Source organism: Ursus arctos, chromosome X (genome assembly GCF_023065955.2).
Source record: "Ursus arctos isolate Adak ecotype North America chromosome X, UrsArc2.0, whole genome shotgun sequence".
Lineage (NCBI taxonomy): Eukaryota > Metazoa > Chordata > Mammalia > Carnivora > Ursidae > Ursus > Ursus arctos.
In genome coordinates this window covers 107,444,790-107,460,133 of record NC_079873.1, presented here as the reverse complement: position 1 = coordinate 107,460,133, position 15,344 = coordinate 107,444,790, and the positions used below count along the sequence as shown (strand labels likewise).

Sequence of the window (15,344 nt, the reverse complement as noted above, 5' to 3'; positions counted from 1 at the left end):
TTGAAATATAACTATTAAAAACTTTCAAATATTTGACTTGTTATTTTTCATAGATTAGAGGCATATAAGAGATGTGGGGGGGGGATTAGGGGGAAATTCTCCCCTTCTAACGACTCAGATAAGTCAAAAAGACATATACTGGAAACATTTCTAAAAATGGGCTTTCTCGAGTCATTTTAAAATACAATTCAGAAAGAAAAGACCATTAAAAATGGACAATATTTTGTTGAATAATGAGACTTCCACAAGATACCAGAATGAGGCAGAGGAAGAGGAAGAAGAGGAAAGAAAAGTAATTCTGTGTTTTATTATTTTTCTTGACGAGATTTAAAAAATTACTGAAAATATCAAAGAGATCATTAGTACTACTAGGTCATCTATGCTACTAGAAAAGTGGGTTAATTCTATATATGCCAAGAACTTATCATTGTCCAGCCACCAACTGGAAGCCTATCGGTTTTTTCCAGCTTTACTGAGGTAGGATTGACAAATAAAAATTGTATTTTTACTTTTTACATTTACAATGTACATATTGTACATTTCAGATGTACACTGTGTCATTTTCATAGACATTACAGTGTGGAATGATTGCCATAGTCGGACTAATTCACACATCCTACCTCACAGAATCACCTTCTCTGTTTGTGGTGAAAGCACTTGATATCTACTCTCTTAGCGAATTTCAAGTATCTAATACATTATTATGAACTGTGGTCACCAGGCTGTACGTTAGATCCCCACAATTATTTATCTTACAACTGAAAATTTGTAGCCTTTGACCAACATGTCCCTTTTCCTCCCAACTGCCCAGCCCCTGGTAACCACCATTGTACTCTCTGTTACTGAGTTGGACTTTTTGTTTTTTTAGATTCCACATGTAAGTGAGCCCATGCAATATTTTTCTTTGTGTCTGGCTTGTTTCACTTAGCATAATGTCCTCCAAGTTCACCCATCTTGTCTCAAATAGCAGGATTTCCTTCTTTCTTGAGGCTGAATAATACTCCATTGTAAATACACGGACTGCATTTTCTTTATCCATTCATCTGCTGGCAAACGCTGAAGTTGTTTCCATGTGTTGGAAGCCTGTCAGTGTTCACGAGTTTCACGGCTAACTGAAAGAGTTCGCATTTCCCTTGGCTACTTGATGAGTCTTGTCCAACAGATAGAAAACTAACCACCAAAATTTCAGTTCTTTTGGACTTTTTTTGCCTTTATATATTATTTGTAAAACTAACATATGATGAGACTTAATAGTTGATCCTTGTACATGTGAGTGTACGTTTGTGTCTCCTCTTAAAACACAACTTGAACCCAGATAGGGGTTAATGCCAACGCTGGCTGGCAACAATATCTTCTCTGTTAAATGTCGAATGCCCAGCATGTACTGCACAAGTCAACATTTCTGTCCTTAGCCGGCTAACAGTGACATTATTTTTACAATTAATATTACGTACCTCACTTGAAGGATGCTACTGCTCCCAGTATTGTTTTGCTTCTTAGCCAGCCATCTTGGTTGATGCTGAAACTGCTGAAACTATTTTACTTCTCTTGGTATTAGCCATCTTGGATTTTAGCTAATAGATGTATACACACATATACTGTCACTCACGAGGCACATACATGCACTCACACGCAGGCACACACACTTAAACATGGGCACGCACACACATTCTCTCTCATTCAGACACCTCGAATTTGGGCATAGCTGTCTGAAATATATATTGAAACATAATTATCATCAAAGGAAACATTTCAACATATAACCTTTCTGGAAAATGTTTCTCCCAACAGTTTTTATTTGTTTTTGTTTGTTTGTTTGTTTGTTTGTTTCCCCACATTTCCAACTGGCAGAGTAATGTACCCAGATCTTGTCGTGATGAAGCTAAAGCCGTGTAGACTCCTGGAAACTGCAATGAAATTGGAGATACCATCAGGCTAGAAAACATCTCACTAAAAGCACATGTCTCATGTGCTTTGCTAGTGAGCATATCTTTCTTGTTCTGTGTGTTTTAACGCCCTTAAGTTGTGACTGCTTTGCCTTCACTGTAACTCCCTACGATGGCCCTTTGTTTGGGCTTAGCTGGGGGAAGGGGACCCTGTATAATTGTGACTTGCCGTGGACGTAACTCTCAGGACCTACACATTCCCAGGTTTTTCTGCTGAACACAAATGTAATTGGCTTAGCTTCACAAGGCATTTTTAATTGTCTGTTTCTAAAGTCCTTCCTTCTTATTCTAAATTCTACCTTCTTTGGAATTGCTGCATTTCCCAAATTCTCTGCATGACAAATTTCTCCACATGACAGATTCCCCTTAATGACAAAACTGAACACCCTGACCTTATTACTACCAGCCTGTTTGTCATTATCACAGATCCTGCCAGCTCTTGGAGAAATGCCTGAGTTTGTTTCCATTTCTTTCTAGGTCAGCTTTTAAGTGGCTCTGTGCTCATTTGTGATACGGGATTGCCATTCTCGTTGCTATTGATCTAGATTCAGGTGTAAGCCCTGCCATTCTGTATACAGGGCTCAGTGCGGACGGAGGCTGCCTGTGCTCAGCTATCTTATTCCTGGTGGCTGTGACCAGACTTTTGTCTAAAGCAAGTTGGGTGCAAGATGAGGCGAGTGTGGCCCCCTCTTCTCTCATTTGCGCCTGACCTCCTTTAATTTAGCATTGATGAGAAGGGAGGCAGTTAGCTAGAAGGCAAGATTTGGGGGCAGATAGCATTACGGGATTAAGAAGATCCAGTGTTTCCTTTGCTGTCATTCAGAATAACAGGCATAGGAAATTCTGTTTAAAATAGCTGGGCTTTTTGACTTAGAGGGCTTCTGTATAGAAGATTTCCGATGTCAGCTTTAAATATGACATTGATAGTCTTAGGCAAAGAATGGGAGTGAATTCTTGTAGAAACTGTCGTTTTTTTCCTGCCTGTTTATTAATGGTCTTTGTGATTTATAGTAAACGCTAGGGAGGATTTTCAGGCCCATTTATCATGGGAAGGGAACACCTTCTTGTTCTTAATGTGAGTGTGTCATAATTAGCAAGGCATGTGGGCTAGGAGATTTAGTCCTATCTTTTGTGAAAGTCCTTCAACCTCATATTTAATCCCAAATTGATTGAATATTTTTTTCTTCCATGAGGAAATTAATTATGCCACTAGAAAAACCACCAAGTAGAAAGGGAGTTAATATCAAGCACAATGTAGACTGGGCTGGTTAATGTATCAAAATGATATGACAAGAGCAGCTCACATTTCACACAAATCGGAGTAATGGAATCCTCATTTTAATTAAAAATAGGAAGGTCTGCGTGTATGTGTAGCACACGTTTTCAGTAAGAGCCACACCATTTATTTCTCACGTTCATACATGTATGTGCACTCTGCAACTCGTCGGCGGCTATTGTTCTAAATACCGATTACATTAAAAATGGCCATCCCAAGAAGTTGCATTTTTGCCATGGAACTAAAGCTGAAGAAAGAGGCAGGTGCTGCGATGAGCTAGCATCCATCCAACCAGTTGAAAGATTGCAAATCCATCATCAGGCAACCCATTTGCTTAATTATTTTCATCAGATTAACTTATGATTCAGGGGGTTTTGGTGTTGCCCAGGCCCACCTACGTATTGACTGTTGAGAGTCAGCAATACATAGACATTTTGTAGTTAAGTATTGTTCTTTACCAGGTGACCTTCTCTGTGCAGATTTTCTACTCCTTATGAGGACATTTGGAATAGTCTTTCATAACAAGAAAATCACGTACAAGTCATTACGTTAGGCACCTTAGGATACACAAAATGACTGTAAAGTCTGGCACCTGCCATCATGAAATGGACAGTTTAGTTGCGTAGGCAAAAGTTTAGCCTGATGAAATAATTTGAGAATAATTAAGTAATAAACAATGACGCAGTTAGTGCAGAGAAATCAGAACAGAGAGGTATCAAGGAGAATTAAAGCCATTGGAAAAGACCTTATGTTATTTGAATTTGAGCTTAAAAGATAAAAATTTAAGCAAGCGGTGGGGTTGGGGGGAATGCTGTTCTAGACAGAATAAACAGGCTAAGCAAAGGCTTGGGGGGAGTGCGGGAGGAGGGAGGACACAAAAGTGGCAGATGTGCTGGAAAGAGAGAGTAGTCAAAACTGGCCCGAAGGTAGGGTGACAATGGAGATAGAGCTCAGCAAATCCCGTAGAGAAGAGCACATCCACCTGCAAGGGGGTCACTGCGAATTCTGAAATCAAGAGCTCTCATGTTGTACATGGTCACTGGGACCAAGTACAAAAGAAGTCAAAGCTTTTAGTCCAACAGGGAGCGAGGTCAAGGAGAGTAAGGGAAGGACACCTGATTTGCAATGGGAAGTGGGCAGGGCAGGGGTTGAAAGCAGTCTCAGTAGATCAAAGAGTTCCAAAGCCTGATTACTGGGCTTATAGAAGTTTCTAGTGGTGAGGAAGCAGAACCAGCATGCGTTGACCAGATCTTGAAGAAGTGTCTGTGATGGAGGAAGCACAGTGACTGTCTCCTGATTTGGAACCTGCAGCCTAGTCCCACGGAGCAGGGCTGTCTGAGCGGCTTCTGTTCCGCGTGGTATGTGTCACGTTACTGCCTCTTTCTCGTGGTAGGGTTTCACACTGCGGGGCTGTGAGTTGTAATGTTTGCCATTCACCTGAGTCTTTTACTGCTGATGTTTGTAATATATTTCAGGTGCTATTATGAAGAGACATTTAGTAAGGGAAGTATGAGTTTTATTTTAGAAATTATGGATGTGACTTGGAATGCCATTCATCGAATGCCCTGCCATCCCACATACAGGAAGGTTTTTTTAAGGTATTACTTTTATAATTAAAAAAAAAAAAGAACCTTTATTTTAAAAGCACACATATCAGTACTCATGAATCTATGGGGATATTATTGGAAGAATCATAAGAAACATTAACCATGAAAAATGTTGGAAAACGGGGTGATGGGACAGTAGAGAGTCCGAAGATCTACTTTTCTGTGTCCCTTTCAGTATCTTTTGAATTCACTATCATGTTTATCATCTATTTCAAAACAAATACAATTTTTGAAAAGACGCAATGGTGTGAAACATAAAGGACATTTAAATTTCCCCTACTTAATCCTCACAAACTATTCATGTGTGTGGAAGGGTTATCCTCTGTGAGCTGTAAGTCTCCTCTGGACTCAGTGAGATTTGTCATTCGAGTCAAATGCAGCACGGTTTTGCTAGCACAGAGCGCCGATGGCCTTTAGTGTCTCAACATCGCATTCTTGCAGACTGTCTCATTTGGCCACTTGAAGAAAGCATTCGGAATTAATTCTGTGTCCCTGCTGCCTTTTGGTATGGCGACAAGGGTGAGTTTTGTCATGGATCCCCGATTGCTTTCGTTTCCTCGAGCCGACTTGGTGTGGCCAAAATCATCACAGTAGCCTGGTGAAAGCCCCACCAGGCCCCAGCCACACAACTTTGGCTTAGAGTGGAGCTTCGTGGCCAAGGGGGTGAGGATACCTGTTGTATCCACCCCCTACTCGCCGTTCTTATAGCAACCAAAGGAGGTCATGGGAGTGAAAATGCTAGAACATAATCAAGTGCTCTGCAGTTAAAAAATATTTTGGTCTTGTTGCTCCAATGATGACAGTATCCTATTGGGACTGTGGGGACATAGACAGTAGACAGTGGATGTACCCAGGGTCCCTCTTCCCAGAGATCTATTTCGGGCTTTACTCTAGGGTGGCTTAGGTGCACGCAGCATTTACAGAGTGCATGCTTGTGTGTGTGTGTGTGTGTGTGTGTGTGTGTGTGTGTTTGATAAAGCCTCTGGCCTTAGAAGCTTACCCTCTAAGTCAAGTATCTGTGATACATCAGGTGACAAATCAGACATGAAGGGGAGCGACAGTACTGATAAGGAGATTGGCATTGAGAGACATCAAAGAAGAAATGTAGTCTAGGGAGAGACTGGAAGAGGGATGCCCACTTCCCAAATCCAGAGGCAGCCCGATGCATGATGGGCAACAGGAAGAAGCCATCAAGCAAGGAAAAGGGCAGAGGCTTGTGTGGAGCCGCGCTGAGTCTGTCTCCAGCCCGCTCTGTGCTCTTCTAGCACCTTCAGCCTGTCCACTGCCTGGGCTCTCATGCCCGTCTCCAGACCAGTTCTGTGCATACAGTGAGGAGGTTCCTGCCCGGAGTCGGCTTCCGGGTTTAAGGCACCCCTGCTCCACGTCGGATTTGTCACTGATGAAGTTCTTTGTTGGAAGGCTTGGGCCTTGTTAGAGATTCCTGTCATCTGGCCCTCTCTGCATTCGTTATGAGTGCGAATCATTCATTCTCTCATCCTCTGCTCTGGTGGAGAGCAGGGCTCACGGGAGTCGGCGTTCACAGTCACTTGCCTGCCTTTGTTCTCTTCCTTGCTCCCATTTTTGCTGATGCACTTTAAAGGCAAAAGGGACAAAAATACTTGGCTGGCTATGATTTTTTGCCACCTGTTCAGCTGTTTGATGGAAGCAGCTCTGACCGATAGCAGAAAAGTCTGTGTGGCTGTTCATTATTTCCAGAAGAATTTAAATGCCAGTGTATTCTCCCAAATGCAAAGTGTGATGCTCTCAAGACGTCACTGGCCCATTCACGGGCGCCGACCAGCCAGACTGGGAGCACGCGGGCAGCCCCACGGTGCTGTCCCCCCGCAGACGGCGCTCGGTGGAAGCAGGTGCCTTGGTTTCGGTTTGGTGTTTTCCATTTGTTTAAAACTGCTCATTGAACTTTGTCCCCTAGTATCCATAAACTATTTTGCACCTTGACATTGTTTGGTACTAAGTCTCAGTATTCTGGAAGTAGTAAGAGTGTCCCAGCTGTGGCCATTCCCGCAGTGGCTACCCCCTGAGCCTCGGCCAGGGTAGTGGCAAGTCGCCTTTGAGCCTCACGATGAGCCACAGGCCACGTGCGGAGGAAACAGTCGGGCCTTTGGCCAACTCCCGGCGCAGGCAGGAGGCCTCAGGAACGTTGTAAGCTTCTCAGAAGGAATCTAATACAACCTCTTCAGCCACAATTGCCCAAAGAAGGCTTAAGCTTGACCAGGTTAGATTTAAAATGGCATAAGGTGGTCCAATTTGTCTGTTGCTAAAGGAGGACAGAATAATGATGGAAACATAAAATCCGCAGTTGATCTCAAAGTGTGTTTTTGCCCTCAGTTTCAAATTCACCAATTTATGTTTTGCCGCAGCAGCTCATGTCTGAATAGCCCATGTCGGTTTTAGCCTCGCTTCTCTCCACCTGGCCCCCCGCCCAGGAATATCAGCCTCACCCAACAGTGCGTTACAAACACAGAACTCAGGCTGCATCCAGGCCTAGCGAATTCGAGCCTGCATGTTAATGAGTTTCCCGCTCGAGTCGTGTGTACATCAACATTTGAAAAGCCTCCCCTAAATGTACTCGCTTAGCCGTCTCACAGCCTGTGTGATATAGTAGACCCATTTTACAGACGAGGAATCAGAAACCCTATGCGAAGTGCTTAGCCTGAGGTCACACGATGATAAAGTATCCAAGGTAACACTCCAGAGATCATCTGACTTGCAGTTCCATGTTCTTCCCACTAGATTAAAACCACTTCTTTAACACTAGTATGGGGGGAGCTCTCCTCTATTAGCCAGATAGGATGCTGCCTGATTCATGAGTCTTATTAGCCAATTAGATCTTTAAAATTAAAAAAAAAAGCAGTAGAGGAAACATAGCTATTTAGATGTGTGAAATAGACTGAAAATGGAGACAGGCCACAGGCAGGAAAAGAAGACAGGGGCCTGGGGCTGGCCAGGCCCCAAAAGGCTAACCAAGGGGCACCAGGGTGGCTCAGTCATTAAGTGTCTGACTCTTGGTTTTGGCTCAGGTCATGAGCTCAGGGTCATGAGATCGAGCCCCGTGTTGGGCTCCATGCTGGGCATGGACCCTGCTGAAGATTCTCTCTCTCCCTCTCCCTTGTCCCTGCCCGTCCCACTCTCTCTCTCTCTAAAATAAAAAAATAAAATAAAATAAATCATTAAAAAGAAAAAAAGGCTAACCAAATGTAATTATGGTTGAATGGCTGGTTGCAAATCAAATGTAATTATGAAAAACCATTGCCAAAATCAGTCATCAGTATCACCTCAGAAAGGAAGTAGGTGTCAGGTTAAGTTAGGACAAAGAGGCACTAACTGCTGGTGATCGGAACACATGCAAAGCCAGTCAGTTCCAGTTCTTCTGAAAGTTCCAAATGATTGACTTACAGCTTCTATGGAAGTTCATCGCCCATTGCTATAGGAGTAATCTCCTCGTGCCTTCCTGACACTGAGCACTGGCTCCCAGAGACCCAGTGATTACACTGGGGCCACCCAGATTATCCAGGATCATCTCCCCATCTCAAATCCTGAATATATTCCTATCTGCAACATCCCTTTTGCCGCACGAGGTACCATATTCACAGGTTCTAGGGCTTAGGACGTGGACATCCTTGCGGGAGTCATATTTGCCAACCACAGATCTCTTTAGTCAGTCAGGGCTTTCAACAATGTCATGTTCAGTAACTTGCCCATGAAAATGAGTAAGAGTGAATGCGTGTGCATCACCTTATTACTCCTTGCAAATAAGTTGAGCAGATCCCGTTCCAAACACCAGGATCAAACAAAAGGGCAGATACCCAGTGTGCACATGTTGAACAAAGATTATCTCCAGTGTAGCCCAACTAACAACTGGACACTGATTCGCTTACCCGTTCATCAACAGTGTTAGTGCGATAACACAAAAGACGCTTGATCCTGAGTTGCTGGTGATAATACTGGGGTACGAAGCATTTTACCTTCAAACTGTGTTTCGGGGCCACCGGGGAGGAGGATATGCTAGGGTATGCTGCTGGCAACACCCTCTACCCACTTTCTGCCCGACGTCTGTTTGCGCCAAGACAGCGCTGCCTTATCTGCTTTATGTATTATGCTTCTGCATACACTTCCTATTGAATAAGGGGGCTATTGGATTTCCGGGGGGGTGGGTAGGATACATGTCAAAACTAGTGACTCACACTAAAAATGGATTCGTCCTACCCCGTGGCTGGGATAGGTCCAGGGTTTGGAGTATCTGCCCCTAGTGGCCTAGCAGATATAGCATTCCACTTCTGGAACCCAGAGTTCAGAGAGGAAAATGAAGAAGAGAGGTAAGGTCAGCAATAAATGTCGATTCCTTTGCCTCAGGGACATCCCTTTACAACTTAATGAGGACTTCAAATATGGAAGCATTTCAAATTATCTGGTAGACAGACGTTTCATTCCTATAAAACTGGAAAAGGGTCATGATGATGAAATTTGTACGAGCCTCAACTAAAGACGGGTTTAAAACAGGACTCCCCATCAAACATCTCCCGCTACATGCCTTTGGCACATCCTGGTCACGTGCCAAATATGTTGCCAAGATCAGTACGTCGGGACTTGCTTGTCGGACCCTCCCCGGGTACATTTCCCACCACTAAGTTGTCATCCGTTCTGGAACCTTTCTTTTTTTGATGCCCACACAGCTTGATTGAGCAGAATGGCCAATTCATCATCCTGTTTATCTCCCGAGAAAGGAATTTACAGTTAAATTAGGATTAGAATCAGCACCGATGCAGATGTTTGGCTTTCTGGAGGCTGTTAATCTGAATTAGTGAAAAGTCTGATTTATAAAATAGCCCTACAGAAATGCAGCCTTAATCCTCTGAAGCTCACACGAGAGCTCTGTGACTGATAAAGTGTTGCCAGGAGCAGGTCACTGCAGAGCTGCCTTAAGGAACAGACTGGATTGTGCGGACATATCCCCACACGTTCCCCCTAGGGTCCTAAAAAGTCCCCCTTACAATCCTTTGTACACTTTCATAAGGATCAGAATCTTTGAGCTGGAAAATACATTAAAGATCATCCGACCCCACTTGGGACCTGTCTACCATGTTCTCTGTTGCCGGCTACCTGGTCATCTATAGGTATTGAGCTCACTAGCCTACAAAGCCTTGGCTTCCTTCTGTGGCCGGTCGTAGACTTTTTTTGAGAGAGGGCACAGGAGGGAGGGGCAAGGGGAGAGGGAGAGAGAGAATCTTAAGCAGGCTCCACACCCAGCGCAGAGCCCAATGCAGGGCTTGAACTCATGCCACTGAGATCGTGACCTGAGCTGAAGTCAAGAGTCAGGTTCATAACAGACTAAGCCACCCCAGCTGTAGATTTTTACAAGCCTTTCCTGTTGTTGAGGTGAGATCTTCTCAACTAGATCTCTAGGTCATTGGCCCAGTTTTACCTTGGGAGGCCCTCAGAATGAGCCCACCCCCTTTCACACAGGACAGACTTTCTGGGTTTTTGAAGACCGTCATCATCTGAACCTCCTCCTCCCTGTGCCACAATCTTCTCCAGGCAAAGTCGTCCCAGTGTCTTCATACGGCTTTCCAACTCCGTCTTCTGGTATCACAAACTGAGCCCCTTTATTGTAGAAGAGTCCTGGTCAGTGTAAGCATAGAGAGACTGTCATGTCTAGAGATTAAGGTGCCCTGGACTACCACTTAAAACCCACCTTTCTACCCTGGTATGCTCAAGCATTCCACATCAGGGCCAACCCTGCTTGGACAAGGCATCGTAAACGTCTCCCAAACTTCTGTCCCACTGGCCTCCTCTTTGATCCCCTTCCCTAACCCTGGCTTTCCCCGCTAGGGTCTTTGACTTGCTAAGCCAGCTCCTTTGCCCTCAGTCTGGCCCCTGACCATGAGGACCTACTAAATGGAGTTGGGCTTAAAACGAGGTTTCATTACTCACTGAAGACCGCTCATGCTGATGAACACAATAGCAGAATCAGATCTCTGACAAGGTCGAGCCGCTGACTTTGAAGTTGCTACAAATGTGGGTCCTTTGAGAAGTTTTATTACACTGGGGTGAAGTCATAGAGTACAATTGTAATATTTACAGACTATGGAGTAGATGGTTTGATATATCAAATGTTAATGATTTTTAATATAACACGTTATCTTTGTTGTAACCACTAGCATTCTTTTAAAAAGCAGTTGATTAAAATATGAGAGGAAATGGTGCATGGGAAATAATTCTAATACAGTTTGGTGAATGAAGAATGTGTAAATTGCACATTACTCCCTCATCTCCTGGGCAGAACCAAGTATCACGTGGGCTAGCCTCACTCATAGCCACTTTAATTAATACACATCCGGAGAATAAATTGGCGATGTATGAAAATAAATGTAGCAGAAGGGGGGATTTAACTAGCTAAACAGCTAACAGGTCTCAGCGAAGACCCGTAAGTGAAATACTCTGATGACTTGCCCACTCGAAAGTTCCACCATGGATTCTAGACAAGAATGTGGTCCTTGGCCAGTCATTCTCATATTGATGTTTGTACTGCTGCGTGCAAGGTGGGCCCAGAGGAAGTGAGGGTCGGACAGGCTCAAATACGTGGCTTACATTCCTCTGCAGGCTGGGTGCAGCCAGATTCTCCAGCCAGCCCGGGAGCAGCAGATGGATAATAGAGGCAGAGGGAGGTACGGGCGAGAGCAATTTTGCTTCCATTTTAAACAACTGTTATGCCCTCCCTGTTTCCAACTGTGCAACTGCCCAGCGAAAGCAATTCTTTCTCATTAAGATCCTCAGGTCCTTCACCCCCAGTTGGAGTCCTCTTAGTACCTTCTCTGAATTCAAGTCCACCTGCCCTCTCGTCCCCAAGCACCCGTGTTCATCGGGGAGGGTATGAAAAGCTGATGAGCCTCTTCCTGTTCTTTCTACACTAGTCTCCCTTTAGGGGACATTGTCCATATTGACTGGCCGTGGGGTTCTTCCTGAGAACACAGCAATAGATTTAGCCATAAGAAGTCTTAGGGAAAATAATTTCAGGTCTCATTTTATTGGGTCTCAGTCAAGGTTACTCTGAGGTTTGAAAGAGTCTTTATTTCATATCCATATCTATCTATATTTACTTGTACATATAGTTACAGTCCGTTTTTCATATGTGGTTTCTGTCCACATCCATAATCCCTTAATCACAACTCTGAAATTGAAAAAGTCCTGAGAGCTGTCGTTTTCTGGAACTTTGAGACAAACACATTTTATGACAGAATCCGACCTCTTACTGTTAATGTTACTATAGCAATATCAGTGAGTTTTATTAAGGGATGCTTCCCCAGATCCCAGTTGAGGTATTTTTATATATATTGATATATATGGTATTATATAGATGTATATGGTATTATATGTATATATATAGTATTTTATATATATAATATATATATATGGTATATTCACATTGTTAAAATTAAAAAATCTGAACACCAGAATTCTTCTCCCCTTCAAAGGGATTTGGATAAGGAACACCTATGTACAAACACGCATGTATACAAGTTTCCAACTAAGTCCGTAAAGCTTTATTGTGGCATAGCTGATGAATAACTTTATTCTGGGAAATAAAACATCTGTGCTTTCTGTCTATCACCTCAGTGCATTCAGTTTTAGGGGAATAATCCCTGGGATTGTTTTTTTTCTTACAGCAGTTGCTCAAATATAATCCAGTAAATGGAAACGCTATCCAGAAATATTCCAGAGTAAATCTAGACTCGAGTTTGGTAACATTAGAATGAACGGAGTCTTATGAGAAGCCAGACATTAATGCACAGATATGAAAGAAAACTAGAAAACTGCTTTTCACTTCCAAATCATAAACGTGAGCATGAGTTCGATTTTATCTCAGTCAGCAGCCAGTCAGCTCAGGGCTGCGGCTGCTCCGGGCTGGACCTGAAATGTTACTTGGGGGGAATTGAGGCCAAGTTAGCATAATGTCTGGATTGGTCTCATTAAATCTGTTCCCCCAGTCTTTATTTAATAACCAAAGACAAAAACAATTGATTAGATTTAGAGGGTACTTTGCATAAATACGGAGTCTTTACTGCCATTAGGGAGAGACCTGCAAAAGGGAAGGAGAGCGTTGGGTTGTAGGTCCCTGCCCCCACTGTCGGGGACACACACGCACACACGCGTGCATGCGTGCACACACACACACACGTGTGCAGCGCTTTCCCAGGGGATACAGTCCCCTATTTCCTCTGCTTCCCCTAATCTCTTGGTGTATTTGGCAGAGAAATGTACTTTTGGATAGCATTTACTTAGCAGATAGCATTTTAAAATGAGCTTTGCTATATGAAAGAAAATACCTACCTGGGAGATTAAAGGGGCAGTCTTTAGGGAGGCAAGGCACACGGAATGAAAGGGCTCTCTGCATTGGATAGGGACTGACAAGGGGCCCATGCTGGCTGAAAAGGGATCCTGTTCCTTCGCAAACAGCTGCCGAGTGTGGCTACAGGCCAGGGGGCAAGAGCTGTACTGTTGGAGAGAAACAGGGGCTGCTGAGGGCATGGGGTGGGGCAGGCAAGGACTGATGCTCTGTGCCTCCAGAGTCCTTGGGCTGCTGAGACGGGGGGAGATGAATGTCCTCACCGCCCCCTGAGGCTGGACCCCCACTTCTCACAGTGAGCCCGAGGACAGGGGGCGAGGACATCGCCTGACATGCCAAGAGGCAGTGGGGGCTGATTTGTTATGGGCGGGGGAGCAAACGATCAGTCAGGAAGACTGTTGATTATCAATAAAGGCAGAGTGGCAAATGGTGTCAATTTTCAAATGCTTTGCTTGGTCAGCTTTACACATTTGAAATCAATCATTAGACCTGCTTGGCCCCTTAGGATCATACCTCCCAGTAAGCGTTTTACAAAGAGTTTACAAAAATTAGGATGGAGGAGGCCAAGAAATGTGACTGTGGTCCCCTCGGTGCTGGGGGCTAGGCACCCGGCAGTGAAAATGCTTCTCACAGTCCCTGCCTTGGAGTTCCCAGCTCACTTCTCCAACCTGCTAGCATGCAGAGGCAAGCCTCTCTCCCCGCGGACCTCAGTTTTCTCCGATTAAAATGGGGTTGAATTCACCCCTCCTTGGTGAGAGGACTATACCTTGTGTATAGCTGAGATCACGGCCCCGTGACAAACCTCTGGGTCTCTGAACGAGATGGCAATAGAAAATGAAAACTTACCTTAACCAAAAAAAGCATGGGACCATTAAGAACCTTAGGCTACGCTTCGGTCTGTGGCATCGGTATCTGTCTCTGTCCGGAAGGCGCGCACCCTTGGCTCGAGGTGGTCACGCAGAATGCGGGAGGCTCGGCTTCCCGAGACGGAAGGCAGTGTCACGGAACCCAGGGAACTTGGCCACATGCAGGCCTGGTTCTAACGAAACGAAATGGGACGGTATGCTGGGCTCTGTGTCGCACAGACCACAAGCCCTCGTGCTGCATTGGCGGGGGGGGCGGGGGGGGGGGCTTGGCCCGCGGCTGTGAGACGAAATGAGGCAATGGATGATGTCATTTTCTTTCAGCCCACTCTTGGCCACACCTCAGCCCCCACCTGCAGCACCAGCCAGCGGGGGATCTGGCAGCTCCAGTGACTCCGAGAGCAGCTCCGAGTCAGACTCAGACACCGAAAGCAGCACCACTGACAGCGAATCCAATGAGGCTCCTCGTGTGGCCACTCCCGAGGTGGGTGAAGGGGAGGGGGCTGCGAGCACGATTTGCCTGTGGCTGGGGTGGGTGGCACTCCCAGTGTGCGTGTGTGCATGTGCACACACACACACACACACGTCCAACACAATAAATACTCGAGGAAAGTATTTGGGTATCTGATAGCATTTTTTCCCTCTGAAACATACATGTGCACGGTCCCTAAAAGACAGACAGACATTTGCTGCCGTGTGACTCACTTAGCTTCCTCATGTGTAAATCTGGAAGCGTAATAACCGGGCTAGCAACTTCTCTTTTGAGAGAACCAGTCAAGACCCACTTCTGGGCCGGGAGCCACCACCGCCGAAACTCCAGGTTGAAGGGATGAATTGCCACTTGGCAAGGAAGACCCAAGACATAGCATGGATTTTTTAAAATTCTGATTTGCGTCCTCCAAATGTGTTTGATGATACTTCATGAAAACATTGAACGCGGCTCGCTAAAATACCCAAATTACACTTTTGAAATAAAAAACAGTGTGCTCTTCCCCTCCTGTCCTCTCTGAGTCCAGAATGACCCCTCGGCGCCCCCGAGCCTGCAACCTGTACGGCAGGGACTTGTTTGTAACAATCGGAAAGGAATACTGGAGAAAGCAGCAGCACCAATCCGGCTACGGATCGTAGCCAGCATGGCTCGAACGTGGGCCCGGGGCCGGGCACCCTGAGAAGCTCTTGACCTGCACTTTCTTGTGTTGTCCTCGTAACACTTCTCTGGGGTCCTTGCTGTTGTTATCCCCATTTTACGGATTAGAGAATAAGGTTCTGAGATGTTAACTTTCCCAA

General features: G+C 45.0%; 1 protein-coding gene across 3 annotated transcripts in view; it reads left to right on the top strand.

Moving 5' to 3' along the window:
• The window catches only part of AFF2 (ALF transcription elongation factor 2), a 446,211-nt gene that overhangs the window by 393,361 nt on the left and 37,506 nt on the right, over window positions 1–15,344 (top strand). For all 3 annotated transcript variants that reach the window (XM_026479777.4, XM_026479775.4, XM_026479776.4), the window contains one exon: window positions 14,382–14,541. In XM_026479777.4, the coding sequence (XP_026335562.1) occupies window positions 14,382–14,541 (160 nt within the window). The remainder of the gene's footprint in view (window positions 1–14,381; window positions 14,542–15,344) is intronic.